Source organism: Gadus chalcogrammus, chromosome 9, assembly GCF_026213295.1.
Source record: "Gadus chalcogrammus isolate NIFS_2021 chromosome 9, NIFS_Gcha_1.0, whole genome shotgun sequence".
NCBI lineage: Eukaryota > Metazoa > Chordata > Actinopteri > Gadiformes > Gadidae > Gadus > Gadus chalcogrammus.
In genome coordinates this window covers 14,844,135-14,863,062 of record NC_079420.1, presented here as the reverse complement: position 1 = coordinate 14,863,062, position 18,928 = coordinate 14,844,135, and the positions used below count along the sequence as shown (strand labels likewise).

At 47.5% G+C, this 18,928-nt stretch overlaps 1 protein-coding gene across 5 annotated transcripts in view; it reads left to right on the top strand.

The window, feature by feature from the left end:
• The window catches only part of fgd4a (FYVE, RhoGEF and PH domain containing 4a), a 47,495-nt gene extending 28,816 nt beyond the window's left edge, over positions 1 to 18,679 (top strand). For 2 of the 5 annotated variants that reach the window (XM_056599161.1, XM_056599158.1), the window contains exons 3-18: positions 3,278 to 3,427; positions 4,874 to 5,108; positions 8,008 to 8,488; positions 9,898 to 9,987; positions 10,435 to 10,580; positions 10,872 to 11,028; positions 11,449 to 11,587; positions 11,719 to 11,777; positions 11,947 to 12,093; positions 12,546 to 12,718; positions 13,265 to 13,295; positions 13,383 to 13,463; positions 13,545 to 13,670; positions 15,176 to 15,313; positions 15,967 to 16,107; positions 16,692 to 18,679. In XM_056599161.1, the coding sequence (XP_056455136.1) occupies positions 3,278 to 3,427; positions 4,874 to 5,108; positions 8,008 to 8,488; positions 9,898 to 9,987; positions 10,435 to 10,580; positions 10,872 to 11,028; positions 11,449 to 11,587; positions 11,719 to 11,777; positions 11,947 to 12,093; positions 12,546 to 12,718; positions 13,265 to 13,295; positions 13,383 to 13,463; positions 13,545 to 13,670; positions 15,176 to 15,313; positions 15,967 to 16,107; positions 16,692 to 16,961 (2,564 nt within the window). In that variant the 3' untranslated portion in view covers positions 16,962 to 18,679. The remainder of the gene's footprint in view (positions 1 to 3,277; positions 3,428 to 4,873; positions 5,109 to 8,007; positions 8,489 to 9,897; positions 9,988 to 10,434; positions 10,581 to 10,871; positions 11,029 to 11,448; positions 11,588 to 11,718; positions 11,778 to 11,946; positions 12,094 to 12,545; positions 12,719 to 13,264; positions 13,296 to 13,382; positions 13,464 to 13,544; positions 13,671 to 15,175; positions 15,314 to 15,966; positions 16,108 to 16,691) is intronic. The other 3 variants (XM_056599163.1, XM_056599162.1, XM_056599160.1) reach the window with 2 other exon arrangements.
• The last annotated feature ends 249 nt before the right edge of the window (positions 18,680 to 18,928 follow it).

Here is an 18,928-nt window from a genome sequence, read left to right as displayed (position 1 = left end):
TTAGTGATTTAATCAGCCATCCTCACATGCAAGGCCTCCTGGTCAGGCGCGCACTGCATAAAACATAGCGGACTCAAAGCGTGTCTTTGGGAAAACCTAGGCAATTAGATGCACTCGCCACAAGTAAAGAGTCACACTTTGTCCTCTTATTTCCTAGAGAAAACTAAAGAGTGATCATAGCTTGTGAGGTTTGAGTGGTGTTAATGCTGAGGTTCCTTCTCTGTGATCCAAATAAACAGAATAAGTGTTGATGACTGCATGTGCCTTGTTCCTCATTTCTGGCCTTCCTGCGTTATAGTCGGGTTGTTGAGGTGCAAAGATAGTCCAGGCAACCGGTGACCACAGGTAGTATCCCAAACGCATCAATGCATTCGATTTACCACAACCCTCGGATTTAGCAAATATTTGATTTTCTCTTTGCCATAATAAACCTGGCAAATATATGACCAAGATACTTTTTTGGAACTTTCATGTTTCATATCTGCAGACACTTCCCTTAAGTGTCGCTTAATTTCTTCATCTCACTCAGTCCTCTTTGTGAAAACCAAGGCAAGGGGCTCGTTGCCATGGAAGCGAGGTTCAAACTATTCAGTTCATCAAATCTTCCTCTCCTCAACCTTGAATAGTGCTGCATCAGCTTATTGGCAAACTGCTTTTGTATAATTATCATTTCAATATGAAATGGTCTCCTTAATAAGATCATCCCATGCAAGGTGTGTGTGATTATTTATTTACGTGGGTGTACATGTGTGTGTATGTGTGCGTGTACATGTGTGCGTGAGCATGTGTCCATGCGTTTTCTGTGTGTGTGTGTGTGTGTGTGTGTGTGTGTGTGTGTGTGTGTGTGTGTGTGTGTGTGTGTGTGTGTGTGTGTGTGTGTGTGTGTGTGTGTGTGTGTGTGTGTGTGTGTGTGTGCGTGCGTGCATGTGTACGTACATGTGTACTCTGGTCATAATAATGTCCATTCACTCAGTGCCAGAATGCCAGGGTCTGGAAGTGCCTCTAAAACAGGGCAGAAGGTGGCCCGTGCTCCACATGCTATTGGTTAGTGAGGAAGTGGCTGTTTCTCACCTTGGGGGCCCCTGTCGGTCTTGCTTGGCCACATTTAATGAGTGTATGTTTGTGTGCGCGTGTGAGTGAGTGCGTGTGTGTGCTTTTTGTGTTGGCACCTTAGTTAGTGCATGCATCATAAAGAATACTACAGGACTGCTGTTCTGCTCTAGAAGTCACACACACTCCCTTGTGCAGTTTTATATATTCTAAGTTTCTAAATGGGAAGTATAGACTAGAGTCACAGGAGTTTTAGAGTTAGGGTTACAGTTTGACAGATGCACCGTTAATCATAAACTCAACAGAGGGAGGCAGAGAGAGTTGCACATGGAGATCGATAGAGAGATATAGAGAGAAAGAGAGAGAGGGAAAGAGATCGGGGAAAGCAGGCTGTGGGAAATGGACCCTGTGCGATCCAGACTGAGAGCAGTAACGTCGTGTGGAACTTTGTGTCTAGGTGGAGGCGGCACATCAAGGCAAATTACGTACATTATGAAACCCATCGTGGTGAACTCTCGTCACATGTGGCGGCGGCGAGAGAAGCCCAGCACGTAATCAAGGCGCATTCCTGAGGCCAGATTTGGGATTGATCGGTATGGTTTTAGAGGGCCGTTTATAGAAGGGCCATTAAACAGAGCGTGGGACCCGCAGTGAGAGAGTTGGGGAAGTTGGTGTCTTTAATTACAGTCGAGCTATGCAAAATAAAGGTTGAGTGTGTATGTTTCTTCTGTTGTGCAAGTCTCTGTGTGTGTGTGTCTGTGTTTTTTCTCTGTAGTTTGCAACATTGGTCAAAAAAAGTGTTTTTGAGCCTCAACTCATTTGCAATAGGTTGCATGTGCTGTATGCGTGGAGACATATATGCACATTGGTTTTTTTATTCCTCAAGTTCAAATGTTCCATCTGTTCTTTTTATGAGATTTTCTATCATTAGTATTGTAACTGTTGCAAGACCATGTGTGGTCTCACAAATTGCAGTTGAAAAAAGGCTTATTTTCAATCATTCACAATGTGCGGATGGATGGGTGAGTGTGGAGCCCAAGGCTGCAGAGGCAGTGGACTCGGCCTCTGTGCTTTCAGTCCGCAGCGCTGCACGACAGCTGCTTCTACCAGATTTTACCCAGCATGCAACTGTCAATCCGCTGCTGCAGTTTACATGGCGTGTGTTACCATGTGTTCTTTTCTGATTTGGGCTTCTTTGAAAGCTCAAATCAGAAGATAAACAAAGGCTTCTACCATGGCTTTGTTAAGATAATGGGTGTATGTTTTTCTTACTTGACATCTTTTTCTTTAAATTTATTTGAAGGGCTTGTTGTACCTTATGAACAGGTCTCTGAAGAGAGAGAGGAACTGGGTTGGAGAAGAGAAGGCATGATGTTGAATGTGACCACAGGTGGGAAACGAACCTAGATCACCGCGAGTTGTATTGCACACAGGGTTGGCCCACTAGCAACTCAGACCCCGAGGACACCCTTTATGTGACGGCTTAAAGAAACCGATGAACCGCTAAAGCTTCGAGACGAGGCTCTGCCAGTCTGTTCTCATGGACTGTGTCTGTGTATCCAACCCTCTTAGCCCACCTGGTCTATCCCGCCATGGCTGCACCAACTAGGGCCATCTGGCTGGTAAACAGCTCGCTGGTGCTCAGCATCAACTGCACTAATAGGTGGATACAAAGTGAAAAGATTCAGCTTCTAATTTAAGGCCTTGGGTTTTCTAAGGAACAGCCTTGGGACGCTGCGTCCAAGTTGTGTTATATCTGTGAGAGGGGTTATGAGAGGGTCATTCTTAAGTCTTAGCTTGCCAGAGGATTTGATGACAGACACAAGATGGGCTGGAGACAACATTTGGATTGGACATCACCAGTTGGATCGCTCTCTCTCTCTCTCTCTCTCTCTCTCTCTCTCTCTCTCTCTCTCTCTCTCTCTCTCTCTCTCTCTCTTTCTCTTATTATGCATGACTGCCCTACCGCCTTGATGTGAAACAAAAAACTCTCATGATTCAAAAAACATTTCCATTGCCAAAGCACAAAAGTCAAATAAGATACAATTGACAAAACTAATTATAAATCTTTCTCTCTCTCTCTCTCTCTCTCTCTCTCTCTCTCTCTCTCTCTCTCTCTCTCTCTCTCCCTCTCCCTCTCCCTCTCCCTCTCCCTCTCTCTCTCTCTCTCTCTCTCTCTCTCTCTCTCTCTCTCTCTCTCTCTCTCTCTCTCTCTCTCTCCCCCCAGGTCTCGGCAGCAGCCCTACATCGTGTGGAAGCCCACCCAGTGTGAGGGACTGTCTCAGTCGGGCCGTTAGTGGGACTTCTGTCAGGGCAAGGGGAGGAGTCAATGGAAGAGGCTCTGCCCACCGAGCCCAGCTGCAGCCTAAACCCAAAGGTGAGGTCCAGTGCTGCTGCAGTAGAGGTGCATTACAGACACACGGAGGTCCACTGCTACAGTAGAGGGGCATTACAGACACATGGAGGTCCACTGCTACAGTAGAGGGGCATTACAGACACATGGAGGTCCACTGCTACAGTAGAGGGGCATTACAGACACACGGAGGTCCACTGCTACAGTAGAGGTGCATTACAGACACATGGAGGTCCACTGCTACAGTAGAGGGGCATTACAGACAAGAGGGTCCAGTTTTGCTACAGTAAAGGTGCATTAGAGACACACAATGCATCTTGCACGTATGCATACATACACCCACACACGCATACACACTTGCGTGCATACACACACTCACGCACAAATCAACCCACACACACACACACACACACACACACACACACACACACACACACACACACACACACACACACACACACACACACACACACACACACACACACACACACACACACACACACACACACACACACACACACACACACACACACACAGCTAGTCTCAGAAGCAGGATTCAAGTAACTCAATCATTCACTCAAATGCACAACACACCTAGTGTGTTGTGCATTTGAGTGAAAAAGGTGTGTCCTGGTTCGGCCCATCAGTAACAAGTGAAGGAAACAGACTAGGGTTGATATCATGGCCATGAATAGTAAATCATTGAGTAGCATTTGTCTTTCACTTATCATCATAGTGGGACATTGCCTGATCCAGCAGAAAGTAAGCCTTGTCTTATGAACACAAGGTTTTCTAAGCCCGGGCCTCAAAGACACATTCATATTTAACTAGGTGGTAAAACTGGGTTATGTTAAGTTAATTTATTTCCCCTTAATCACAATTATAGTCTAATGTGGAAAATAGAACATCAGGAATGTCCATGTGGTGGTCATGACTTTATTTTCCTAACAACTTTATTATGTTAGATGTACCTTTTCTGTTTATTTCTGTATGGGATTGGATAAAGCTCAGTGTCAGTGGTCTGAAGCCAGGGTTTCAGTTGCAATGACTTGTGCTGCCCCCCTGAGTTCAAATTACAACAATGCAGTACTAATTTATGGTTGTCAAATAATAAGCAATCGTTGTCAAGTCAGTTATCGCTAATTTCAGCCAATCACAACCCACAGATGCAATCCCCTGACCTTCCCCTCAGAGGTGCTATCCCTGCCATGGTTTGCATTTGATTACTCTTGAAGTGCAAGTTCATTTTGAGGCACTCTCGCCTGAGATCTTACACTTTCTCCATCTCATTAATGTGGCGTCATATTAGAGAAAGGGCCTCACTGGAACATCAGCCCGTCCACTGTTGGCTACTGTCTACTGTAATGTCATTGATTTGCCTTGTGATTGGATTTCCATCTACTGATCAAACCTTCCACATCATTTCACCTGCCAATCCTTTTATACCTCTGTTCTCCCTCTGTCCCTCAGTGCCCCCCAAGCCAGCTCACCTGCAGAGCCCGGTGACGGAGTCCCCCTCTCCTCTGGGGCGCCTCGGAGCACCCTTACACACTGCCAGGATGGAGGAGCGAGCCGGGGGAGGAGGAGGAGGAAGAGGAGGAGGAGGAGGAGGAGGAGGAGGAGGAGGAGTATCCCAGAGCAGGGATCGGACCAAAGACAAGCCCTCCAAGGTCCTTGACCTGATCAGCCGCTTTGAGGAGAATAGGTTGGTGCATTGTTTTTTTTCGCGTGTTTGTTTTTGTGTGTGTGTGTGTGTGTGTGTGGGTGTGTGTGTGTGTGCGTGTGTGTGTCTGTTTAGTATGTGAGCAAGCTTGAAGTGTGTACATTGTGTGCCTTTTGATTTTCATCACATCCTGGTAAATTCCAGTGTGAAAGCCTTTACGGTCAAAGTGACCGTTAAGTGCGTGTTAAGAGAAGTTCCCTAACATCTTTGATATCAAATGTCTGGGTGTTTCCTCTGCTGCCCCTCTGTCGTACTGTAGTATTGATGGATTGGGGTTCTAGTCCCGGTCTGCTCTCTTCCCTGATGTATGCTCTGCCTTATTCAAATGGTCCCCGCTTGCCTTCTGCGTCTTACCAAGACAAATTGTCCAAGTTGTACACCCACACGCAACCCAGGGAGCGCTTCTCGTAATGTGCGAGTGACGTCTCTGTCGCTGCAAACGCTTTGAGTCTTTCCCCACTTTCACCACCGTTGTTTCTGTCAAAAAAAAGCAGAAGTTCTCTGCCCCGTCCAACAGCCTCTCCCTCGCTCAGAGTACTACTTTGCCGATAGTGGTTCGCAGCAACAAATGGTATTTGGAGCAGAGATTAGGCTGTGTGACTGGGGCATTAGTGTGGAGCTGGAGGGAGGGGCGCTGGGGAAGTTTGGAGCGTCGGAGCGACCAGAGGAGCAGAGCAGTCCCGGTTCCGTCTTGTGCAGAAGATGTCCCAGAGTAGGAGGGAAGGAAGGGACTCGAGGTAGGACCTTTGAAAGACATAAAGTACACGCTTTATCGATGGATGGCTGCTAGGCCTTTATGGGGGATATAAATATAAACGTTGCTTTATGGCTGAGATCATCAATGGCTGATAGTGACTAATGTGGTTTTCATGATGTTTCTATGACCTATCTATTATAAGAGAATAGCTAATATAGATTCTAAGTTATATTGCTGATTGAAGTCTGTTAGTGGGCAGGCATCGCGGTGGTGTTTGTATGTACCACGCCCCTGTGACTGCATCACAGTAGAACACTAGTCCAGCTCAGCATGTGGCTGCATGTTGCATCGGCGAGTTACATAAGGAACCATACATTGTTTCACCCTGGAAGAAGGAAACACCTGAATCCTCCTCACTTCATGCTGCGTCTTTGTGGATCCCCTTTGCTTCATACTCTGGAAGCGTATGCCACATAGAGGCAGTTCAAGAAACTCAAAAACAACATGCTGTGCTTGTTATTCCTCCCAGCCTGCCTGTGAACAGTATAAGCTCCTGGCGTCTCACAGCAGTCAGAGCCTGCAGCCTCTGAGGGAAACGACATTAGCCTACTAATATACTAATCTGGCTCACATGCCGGGTGTCTCGCAGTAGCCCAGACAACCGCATTGCAAGCAGCGCTGATTGTAGTGTTACATGGCCGTGACTGCCAAGGCTACAGACGCTGGCGTCTTCAAAAGAACACTGCAGAGGATCACAGGAACCTGTTTGGTCAAACGTGAACTGAATCTATGTTAAATGGCGTCAATATGCTTGAAGAAGAAGTTGGGTGTTTAATATGTTTAAAAGGTAACATCCCACTGGGTCAACATTAGGGGGCTGCTTTAAGAGCCGCAGCAGGTTGTGTTTCACATCCCCGCCGGCCCTCACTCCTCCAGAGCGCTCTGAATATCAGATGTTCCTGTATTTAAACACGCTTCCTGTTTATTACGGACCAAGAGATACAGAGCAGGGGAATTGATGATAAGCCTTCTGCGCTCACAAGCTGTGACTGCAAGTTCGTTGGTGTAGCCGTTGTTTGGTAGCGTAGCGCAGGACGTTGATTCAGATTTACCGGCAGCCTCTAGAGAAGGAGGATTTCTCATTGTAGAAGGAGGGGAATGTCCCAGGACTGGTGGACCAGGAGACGCTTCATCTAATGTACGGGACAGGTGGGTCAGAGAGGGAAGCAGCTGCACATTCTGCAACACAGGAAGCACCCCACCGGATGGTCATATTTTGTGTGTGTGTGTGTGTGTGTGTGTGTGTGTGTGTGTGTGTGTGTGTGTGTGTGTGTGTGTGTGTGTGTGTGTGTGTGTGTGTGTGTGTGTGTGTGTGTGTGTGTGTGTGTGTGTGTGTGTGTGTACATGCGTGTTTGTTTGTGTCATTGGGAGAAATCCTTTTTCATTTGTACATGGTTGTGTGTGTACTTTTGTTTGCATGTGTCACCGGAGTGTGTCAATATGTGTGTTTGCGCATGTGTGTGCGTGTTTAACCAGCGTGTGTTTGTGTGTGTGGGAATTGTGTGTGTGTGTGTGTGTGTGTGTGTGTGTGTGTGTGTGTGTGTGTGTGTGTGTGTGTGTGTGTGTGTGTGTGTGTGTGTGTGTGTGTGTGTGTGTGTGTGCACCTATGTGTATGGATACATAAGTAGGATAACGGGAAGTTTGCTGGGACCAGCTCTCCGTCCTCCTCCCTCCTCCAATCCCTCCTCCTCTCTTCTCATCCTCCCTGTTTGTTCGAGCCCTCTGCTCTTCTCCCCCCCCCCCCCCCCTCCTCCTCCCCCTCCCCCTCCTCCCCCTCCCCCTCCTCCCCTGCTCACACAACACCTCAGTCCTCTCCGACCCCGGGCCAGCGCAGGAGGAAGTGCCTATTTGACATGTTTTATTTTTAACTCTCTAACACGTTGCCCTCACTCCTCACTCGGGGCTCGCTGTAGCGCCTAACACTGCTCCCTCCTGTTTCCCGGCTTCTGTTCTGTTGAACCTGGGAACTGTTCGCCCGTAAGAAATCAAAGGTTGCTTCCCCGCCAAGTTGACGCAAAGGTCTCCGCTAGCCGCCGTCCGTTTCTCTTGAAGGGAGTGTTTAAGCGTTAGACTCTCTCTGCTCGGCGGGCTTCCTCATCGGCTCTTCCCCCCCTGTGTCTGCAGCAGCTCAGACGTCCGGAGGGAAGTGCCGCCGCTCAAGCAGATCAGCCGCACGGCCGCCGGCAGCCCCGCACACCGCAGCCCCCTCAAGTCGCCCGACAAGTCGCCCGACAAGACGCCAGAGGGGGCGGAGCGGCGCGTGGACCCGGGACCAGCCGCCGCACCCCCAGCGCCGCGGGATGCCCTGAGGCCGCCCACCAACGGGACGCGAGCCAAGATGGAACAGGAGCTGGAAGAGAGCGTGGACGGCCCGGGAAAGGCCGAGGGCGGGGAGGAGAACCGCCACGCCGGGAGCGAGTGCGTCAAGGGGTTGGTGAACGGGGACGCCGTCGGGAAAGCGAGCGTGGAGGACGGCGAGCGCACCGATGGGGAGGGGTCAACCCCACACAGGACGGAGGAGGCTGGGACCGGGAACGGAGACCAGGGACCCGAGTCGGACGTGGAGAACGATCACAGAAAGGAAGGGGTCAACACGGAACCCAAGGTAAGCGCGCTCCTGTTTGCTCTCTGGGACATTGCTTCTTCAACTAGGGGTCAGGACCCAGAATCTGTTGTGATCCCGTTGGAGGTGGGTTGAGTCCAGACAATGCACAGAAGGGCTGTCTCAAAAAGAAAACAAATCCCGGTGTCCTCCGAGGTTTTCCTTTCTCGCACGTCTTGAGATTGAAGAGTTTGCTGGAGGACAAAGTTGCAATTCATGCACATTCATGAAAATCAATCAATGAACATCGTGTTACTGCAACTACACGGCATATTAGTAACTCATGATAATCAGCAGACACACTTTATAGAACTTGAAGCAAGTTTTGCTTCTATGTTATTGCTACAACAGGACCTTTAGGAATCTTCTCACTCTGGTGCCATGTGTATTTATATCTGGTGTCACATTCTACACTCACTAGCTGGGGCCTCTCACAGACAGTGTTCCCTGTTGAAATGAAAATGGTACCGACTTCCCTTTTCTGCTTGTTCTGCATTTATTTTTCCACTGCAAGTGTTTCAAAGTTCATTTGGAGTTTCAGTTTGAGCATGCTTCTCTAGTGATACAACACACAACAGTAAAGGTCATTTTTTTATTGTCCTCTTTGAAGATACAACAGATGTTGAGAGCTCCTGGCGCGAGAGCCCAGGTGCAGAGAGCCCAGGGTACAGATGCTTTTCACCGATTACAAGTATAAGCAGAAGGCTTTCTTTACTGGCTTCCCTTTCTCAGTTCAACTCACATGACAGACCATTAGAAATGTGTGTGCTTGTACATACATTTCAGATGTATGGCCTCAATGGATGCATAGGGTTATAAACCACCGCTACATGAATGTGTGTTGGGACTACGGCCTCCCTCACCTCTGAATCCCGCACCCTAAGTGCTCACTATTGAAAAGGTTCTTAAAGGGTGCCAGTTCGGAATGTAGATGTGTGCAAGGGTTAAACAAAAAAATGATCAGTGCAAAACACATGTAGACATTTGAATAATTTCCTTTCGTTCAGCCTCACACTATAACTTCACAAAGCATTACCAAGAACCCTGTAAAACAACTCACACATTACAATGCTGTACCCTGACCAGTAGCTAACAGGATCTGTACCTGGACTCTAACAGGAACTAGCAGACGCACAGTTGTACCATGTACTGTCATCTAGGTTGTATTCATCTATGCGTTTGAATCTTGGGGTAACGCCCACTTTCAGCACATTATACAGTCCACATAAAAATAATGGATATGAAAATATTTCTCTATTTCTTAACACTGGCCGCTGAGCCTTCTACTCCAGACCATTTATTTGAAGCAGTTGGTTCATCCACTGATGGAGGGAATGGCTCTAAATCACTGTTCTATGGCATCAAATTAGGCCGATAAAGAAATCAACAATTGATCCTGATTACTTTTCCAGGAAACCAATGAACAGAAGCTGTTTAAGATCGCCAACGAGCTGCTGAAGACAGAGAAGGCCTACGTGGCCCGGCTTCACCTGCTGGATCAGGTGAGGGAGAGACAGCTGACGCCCCAATACACAATCTGATGACACATTAGTCCAGTCCACTCATAGCCCAACAATCTGATGACACATGCATAAGCCCAATTACAACATAACAATCAGATGACACATAAGCCCAATTATATCATAACAATCTGAGGACACATTAGTCCATTTACATCCTAATGATTGCTCTGCATTGCTCCATTGCTCATTTCATTTCATTTGATGGAAGTAAAATGACAACACTGGTTAGCCTGACTGTTGACATTGCATTTGGTCTAACCCTAGCCCCCACTGTGTGCATGTGTATGTGTATATCCATTTATAATATGTATACTATGTGTATGTGTGTATGGATATCCACATATATATATAGTGTAACCACTGCCCCCGATATATGTATGTGCACATGAATATCCAATCATTGATACGTGTTGTTCTGCTCTCTAGGTATTCAGTGCAAAGCTCATGGAGGAGGCAGGTAAAGGGACGTTCCCCGGGGAGGTGGTGAAGAACATCTTCTCCAACATCTCCTCCGTCCACACCTTCCACAGCCAGTTCCTCCTCCCAGACCTGGAGAGACGCATGGGGGAATGGTGAGCCCACATACACCCTGGTCTGAGGCAGGAAGCTGAGCCAGAGGACCCCTCCATTAGCAAAATGGGATTAAAAAAGACGTATCAAACGCGTTAAATCTTAATAAAATACATTTAATGTTCTGCTTTCATAAGACTTCATTTTTTAAAAAGGATTGCAGATGTATTTATTCACTACTCAAAGTAAAATAGTGTTTCTGCAGAACACTATTAAGGAACTAGGGTTAGTTGAAGTTAGCAATCGCATCACACAAAAACGCTAAAAACAACCCCCCTCTCTTTTCCCTGCAGGGAGTCGACACCTCGCATCGGAGACATCCTGCTGAAGCTCACGCCCTTCCTGAAGATGTACGCCGAGTACGTGAAGAACTTCGACCAGGCCATGGAGCTGCTGAAACAGTGGAGCGACCGCTCGCCGCAGTTCAAATCCATCATCCAGGAGATCCAGGTTAGTCGGACGCATTCAGTCTCATTCAGGTCGAAGAATAGAATATGAACTGAGTCAGTGGGGGAGATCACGCCTCATCCGACCGACCTGGCTGATACAGGGCAGCCAGTAGGCACCAGAACGCACACCGCACACTGACAGTAGAGGGTCCAGGAATGAACCAGGCAGATGAGGGACCAGGGTATGACTCGAGGGCCATGTTGGTTCATGTTGGTTCGGCTTATCATGCCCACGTTTTGATAAGATGTTCCCGGTTCGTTCAACTGGTTCAAGAAGCACAACGATGTAAGATCTATATCTGTGCGGGCCGAGTCACGTTCATGTCCATTGGAAGGACATGGTTCCAGGTCGAGAGCGTTTATACAACCAATGCACTGATACATTTGTTGTTGTTTTCTGTCCTTGTTTTGGGCTGGGCAGTGCCAGGAGGTGTGCGGGTCGCTGACGTTGCAGCACCACATGCTGGAGCCGGTCCAGAGGGTCCCCCGGTACGAGATGCTGCTGAAGGACTACCTGAAGAAGCTTCCCCCGGACCACCTGGACCGCAGGGACGCAGAAAGTAAGAGAACACGCCGGCCCGCTGCCCCGCGCGGCCGTCGGGCCGGACACGGGCTCAGGAGGAGACCGGTGGGGATGCTTATAGGTCTGAAACTCTTTATCAACACCCTTTTTCTGTCCCTGTCTGCGCAGAATCACTAGAGATCATTGCCACGGCAGCAACCCACTCCAACAGTGCTATTCGAAAATCAGTAAGTTGACACAATTACCGATTAACGGAAATTAATGGAAATGAACCCTCATAGCCATTAAAACGTCTATACACGCTTGTTCAGCCAAATCGCACATAATATTCTCATTGCACTATTATGAAACTAGCATGTTAAGCAATTAACTAATCAACTCTCAATGTCATGTCAGGACAATCTGAAGAAGCTGCTGGAGATCTATGAGATGCTGGGAGAGGAAGAGGACATTGTCAACGCCTCCAACGAGTTCATCAAGGAGGGCCACATTCTGAAGCTGGCGGCCAGAAACACGTCTGCCATGGAGAGATACCTCTTCCTGGTGAGAGACCCAGGCATTACTCACGTTCACAGCCGGTGGACATGGTGATATGGCGACGTGGCAGCAGCGCACAACTCAATGGAATGAAGGCGTTCATTCATGGGAGTTATGCATATGCGTCTTTAGGACAACATTTACACATTCACTGAAAATAAACTGATATTAAAGGTGATCATTCCTATGAGGCTGCTACAAACCTTTTAACAATAAAAACGTACATGATGGAATGTATTGTTTCCGACAAAATCAATATCAGTAAAAAAAAAACTGATTCAACATGATTAATTTCCTGATATCTATATCTAAAGGTTTGAACAATATGTATCCATGCAGCCGACTGTGTTGAAGTATGGTTACCATTGTATTCAAAGAACCTAAGTGTTGCACACTGCTCCGTTGCTTAGTACCTGATAGGACATGAGAGATTCAACTGATTCATGGTCTTCTCCTAGCTCAACAACATGCTGCTGTACTGCGTGCCCAAGTTCAGCCTGGGAGGCCCCAAGTACACCTTGAGGACCCGCATCGGCATGGACGGCATGAAGGTCCTGGAGACCTCCAACGAGGACTACCCTCACACCTTCCAGGTGTCTGGGAAGGAGAGGATGCTGGAGCTCCAGGCCAGGTGAGACATACCTCCAGGGGAGGCTGGCCGGAGGGGCGCAGGGCTCCCCCAGCTAGAGCTACCACTGGTGTTCATACTTTAGTCTGGAAAAATTATCTGAACAATTTGAACTGAACATATCTGAAAAACGACTGATCCCTTATCCACTTAAAACACATCTCCATCCCACCTATAACACAACCCTATTCCACTAAGAACACATCCCTATTCCACCTATAACCCATCCCTATTCCGCCTATAACACATCTCTATTCCACTAAGAACACATCCCTATTCCACTAAGAACACATCCCTATTCCACTAAGAACACATCCCTATTCCACCTATAACACATCCCTATTCCACAAGGAACACATCCCTATTCCACTTAGAACACATCCCTATTCCACCTTTAACCCATTCCTATTCCACTTAGAATTTGGCTTTGCCGAGACCGGAAATTTATTCTGAATTATTTGACTTTTTTCGTTTCTCCAAGATAGTTGGAAAAACGAGCAATCGCAACAAAGTCCCAACATTTAACATTGCACTGTTCTTATTCCACAGCTCAGAGCAAGACAAGGCGGGGTGGATAAAGGTAATGCAAACTAACGTTTAACGGGTTAAAGACTTCTGATACCTCACGCAGCCGAAGACTCATGGCTTTCTCCTACGTGTGCTTCAGGCATTACAGGAGACCATCGCTGTCTTCCAGCAGAAGAACGAGTCGTTTAAGTCTGCATCCAAGGAGGTGGAGGAGGTATCGGTGAGTTCTACTGACCCTGTGTCTCCCCCATCCGCCCCCCCCCACTGTGAGGGTACTGACCTGTTGTCACTCCTCCCACAGACAGCAGAGCTGGGGAAGCGGGCGCCCCGCTGGATCCGGGACAACGAGGTGACCATGTGCATGAAGTGCAAGGAGTCCTTCAACGCCCTGACCAGACGGAGGCACCACTGCCGGGCCTGTGGCTATGTGAGTCCCGTCACTCTGGAAGGAGAAGCTGCGGCCATACTGCTCAGATCAATATCTCCTGTAATAGGGCTTACTCGCTAGTTACCATGACATTGAGCAATGTGCTATACACACAACCTAAATAGGAACAAGGAGGATTTCTCTTTCATTGGGCCTTATTTTAACGGTCTGAAACGCAAGTGAGAAGCGCCAAGCGCAAGTAGCTTTGTGGGCGGTTCTACGGCGATGTGGATAGTTTACCGGCGCGAAAAAACCAATGAGAGTGCCAGCTCCCATCCCCTTTAAGAGCCATGAGCGCAACTCTGACGAGTTGATATTTTGAAAGCGCGTCTGCAGTCTCCGATGAGACGGATGCACATGCAATACAAACTTCAAATGGCTCAGTTTATGCCCAAATAATATGGCCTAATTCACACATGGAAAAAGGTTTTCTGCCAAAACTTCAGAAAGAATCAAATAAATTTCGGCAAAGAAAACTTAACACACATATGATATGCGGTAACTGGTTCTTTTTAATGATTTACGCAATACATTATAAACATTGTTTCTTATCAGTATTGTATGCATTATCGTTATCGACTTGTGTTCCTAATATGCATGTGTCCCCCCGTTAATATACATTGCCATGGACTGTATAATGCGTTACGCCTTTAGTTTGCGTGTGTGATGGACGCACACACGCGCGCCCGCATTCATTCATTCCTTTTAACACTCACTCGCGGTAAAAAAATGATTTCTCACGATCAAATACTCATCAATCCTAAAAGTTATGGGCATGTACACGATCTCTGTGTCAAGAAAATATGTGTTTGCTTTACGGTGTTTGCAGATGCATTGATTTAATAAGTACAACTTATTACCGATGTATCAGCTGTTCTTTCCCAAATAATTCACCAAGAATGTGTGGCTAGGTAGATGAGAGAAGCAAAGTGTATGCGCGAGGTGCACAAGCAACATTATGCATGCGCCCTTAAAATAGCATCTGAACAACGCGCCACTGACTTTAAACCAGGTATTTCCTGGTTTGTGGCGCAAGTGGTTTCTGAAACTGCAAAATAGTGCCAAGGAACATTTGCGCCAGAACAAGCCTCCTCCTTTCACCGAACCGCCCCTTGGGGTGCAAGATCATTCCCTAATTTACCGACACGTGGTGCAGGAGGGAAGAGAACGCTCTGCGCCAGTTGCAAACTAGCAACGACACATGCGCCAGTGAGTAAGTCAATTGCGCCGGATGCAAGATAGGGCCCATTATCTTTAAAGCCGACCCATAATTACAACAATAAATCAGAGGTCTGATGAAGCACAGATGATGCTGTGGGTCCTTCTACCTTGATTGTATTGCACTCTGGGTGTTTTACTATGCCCTGAAAAGTCAAAGGCTAGGTTGTATTGTTTATAAAATGAATGAAAAAAAAAAAACATGGACAAGCCCAGGGTTGACCATGTGATTTGATGCACAAAGTGCTTCGATCAAACCCGGTGGTTTTCTGTGGTCCGGTGTGCAGGTGGTGTGCTGGAAGTGTTCAGACAACAAGGTGGCTCTGCAGTACGACAACAACAAGGTGAACAAGGTGTGCAGGGACTGCTTCTCCATCCTGACCGGAGAGGAGCCGGCCGAGGGCAAGAAGAAGGGCATCCTGGAGGTGAGACACACGGAAACACACACACACACACACACACACACACACACACAGACACACACAGACACACACACACACACACACACACACACACACACACACACACACACACACACACACACACACACAGGCATGCACACGCACACACACACAGGCATGCACACGCGCACACACACACACACACACACTCACACATACATGCACGCATACATGCATGCAAGTGCACACACACACACACACACACAAACACCACACACACAAACACATACATACAACAAAACCTATCTCAAAGCATGTCAGCTAAATCACACACACGCACGCGCGCACACACACACACGCACACACACACACACACACACACACACACACACACACACACACACACACACACACACACACACACACACACACACACACACACACACACACACACACACACACACACACAGTAGTGCATGCACACACACATGGACATTCAACCTTTAACTAGAACACACACAAAGAGTCCGTAAGCAAGGCTGGGTCTGGCTTACAGGGGAAAGGACCCAGACTAGATCACATAAAGGTCTCTCGCCTTGTCTGGGAAAGGCTACCAGTCAGGCTGAGTTTGTCTGTAGTTGGCTTATGGTAACTCTTTGCTTGTGATCCGTGTGCAGATCGAGGCAGGCCAGTTTACAGGAAGCAGCATCATGTGCGGCTTCCTGCAGTACAGTGAGAAGACCAAGCCCTGGCAGAAGGTGTGGGGTGTCCTCCCCGAGAAGGAGTGTCTGGTGCTCTATCTCTACGGAGCTCCGCAGGTGATGACAGCACCACACACACTGATAGCGTGGACTCATGTTACACGTTTTGTTATCTATCGGGTATCTGGAAATGTTCTTTATTTTAAAGTCGAAGTGAAGCACCTGTTTATTTACTTTATTTTTCAGCGTTCACCCAATCACTAGTCCAACAATAAGCCTTTAGATTACTAATCAAATCTAAAATTCCTCCAATCAGCAAACAGGTGCTTCAACTTGTTTTGCTTTATATTTGTTTCAAGCTGGTCGGTTGGTCGGAGTAGCGCTTTGGTACAATATCTCTAGAAAACACTCAAGAAACAGGGAACAAGGTATAACCTCTCTCATTGGCTGGTTTCCATTCCCGCCAAGAAGTTCTGCTTTAGCGCAGCAGGACTGCTGGATCCAGCTGTCAACTAATCTCTGATCCACCATGTTGGGAGTCTACACGTTGTCAATTTGAAACCTTTACAGACCGCTTTTTACTGTTTACTCTTGTACCAGTTTGTGTTTGCTGTTTATAGCCAAACGACAGATCCCTGCTTACACTGCATCACCAAGGCTACCGTGAGTAGCTGTGTGTTCATGTTCTCCCTGACCCGCAGGACGTGAAAGCCCAGTGCACCATCCCCCTGCTGGGCTACTGCGTGGAGGACAGCCCCCGGCCCACCGACCCTCCGGCCAGCTTCCGTCTCTCCCAGTCCAAATCCGTCCACAGCTTCGCCGCTGAGTCGGAGGAGCTGAAGCAGCGCTGGCTCCGGGTCATGCGGCTGGCGGTGACCGGAGAGATGCCGGAACGACCGCCGTCCGACGGGAACGGGACCAGCATGGACGACAGCATCACACAGGAATCCACCGGCAACGAGAGTTCGTAGCTGACGGGTCGATCCGGATCGACTGGGATCGCACGAAAATGAAATAGGATGCTGGATCGCCAAGGACATAAAAGAGTATGAACTCAGTACCGGGACCCGTATTCAGAGACCATAGAGAATATCAGTGCTGGATACTCCCCCAACCTCAACCTCCACTTGGATTTCATAACCAATCAACACTGTATAAGTGCTGAAACGTAGGAGAAGACATTACCTGGTACATCAATGCTAGGATCGGCTGCAGCGAGAGACTTGCAACTTCACATACGGGCGTGTGAATACAGAAAGCTGTGAAATTGTGGTCACACACTGAGCTTCTTGCTGGTGCTCTTGAGAAGCTGTGTTCTGCTGATGGAGCCAACTTGGCTGCCTCGATCAGTAGAGGGATAAAGTTTCCTCTTTCTTTGGACAAAATGGACAGATGTGTTGTCTCCCAACATTCAATGAGAGTGTGTTCCCAGGCTTGACGGAGTTCTTCAATCATAGAGCTAGAGATCACAATATTAACATTGTTATCATCATACTCTGGAAAACTAAAGAACTGCACCGACTCAGTATATTACAACTCAAGGGATATTCCGTTACCTATTGGCTGGCCTTGTAGTTAATAGGATTATACTTTTCAAAGCGTAATTTAGTAATCCTGCTCATTGAATTTAGAAAACAACTTTAATTTGTATGAAACTGATTATGGAGACTGTTAATTCGGGCGTTGGAACAACGTTTTTGGTAGAACAACCATCAAGAGGTCTGCTGGTCCTTGTCATACTACGGAAGTACACATGCAGATGGGTATTGCTGATTCAAATAGAACACGGCGATCCTCTCTCCCCCCAAACGGTTAACATCTGAAGAACAAACAGTTTGTCTTCACTCCAGCAGACGGGAGCGTCTGGTGAGATGGGTATTAGGGTATAAGTATTAGAGTTTCTGTACTAGATACGCATAGGATGAAGGTCAAAGTACGCTTTGATTCCGTCGTGCAGCACAATCAGAGAGTTTAGGGTATTGACTTGGTGTATCCAGAGTGTAAATGCTGTAATTAATTGTATTATTTAAAGTAATTTATAGGCGATACCGAGCATGGTCGTTTAATATGAGTAGCACAAGCTCAGTTCCTCACTCTGCCAATCCAGCTAGGTTCCTCACTTACCAGGACTACAATCCGCCATCCTAAGTATTGCCGAAAGCAGGGGAAGTCATGGAAACGAGGTAAATGTTAAACGCTCAGTGTCAGTGTGTGTTGCGTAACCTGTTCCTATGACCACATTTCCACCCTGTGTTCACTGGAGGAGGTCTGCAGCCGTACCTGATGGTCCCCCCGCGGTCCAGAAGGAAATCAGAGCACAAAGTACCCTGGATGCGAAAGCTGAATATAAAATAAAACACGTTTTAGTTTAGCCATCTTTTTTTATGTACACAGTCCTTTACTTCCTCCCCTAAAGGTTTGAAAATTGATGCACTTTACTGTCTATGAAGTGTACCTTGTAAAAAAAAAAATTAAAAGAAGAGAAACTATTAATGGTGGTCAACCCATTGCTTAACCAGCTCATTTAAAAGGATGACTTTCACGGAGCAACCACAAGCGACACTCACTTGTCATGACTAGCATTATCTTTCACCAGCTAGGTTCTGATGCCTTTTCCCACTCTCCTGGGAGCTGAGCTGCCTTCATTAGCATGCAGCTCATAGCCCAGAACAGCTTCTACACGGGAACGTCATTCAGCCGTCCTCTCTGGCCCAGGGGCCCCCATCCCTCTGAGTGATGACAGCCACTGTAAGCCACGGGCCCCCAATGCACCAATCACACACACACACACACACACACACACACACACACACACACACACACACACACACACACACACACACACACACACACACACACACACACACACACACACACACACACACACACACACACACACCTTTGAGAGAAAGCAGCATGGATATCAGCTTAAGGGAAT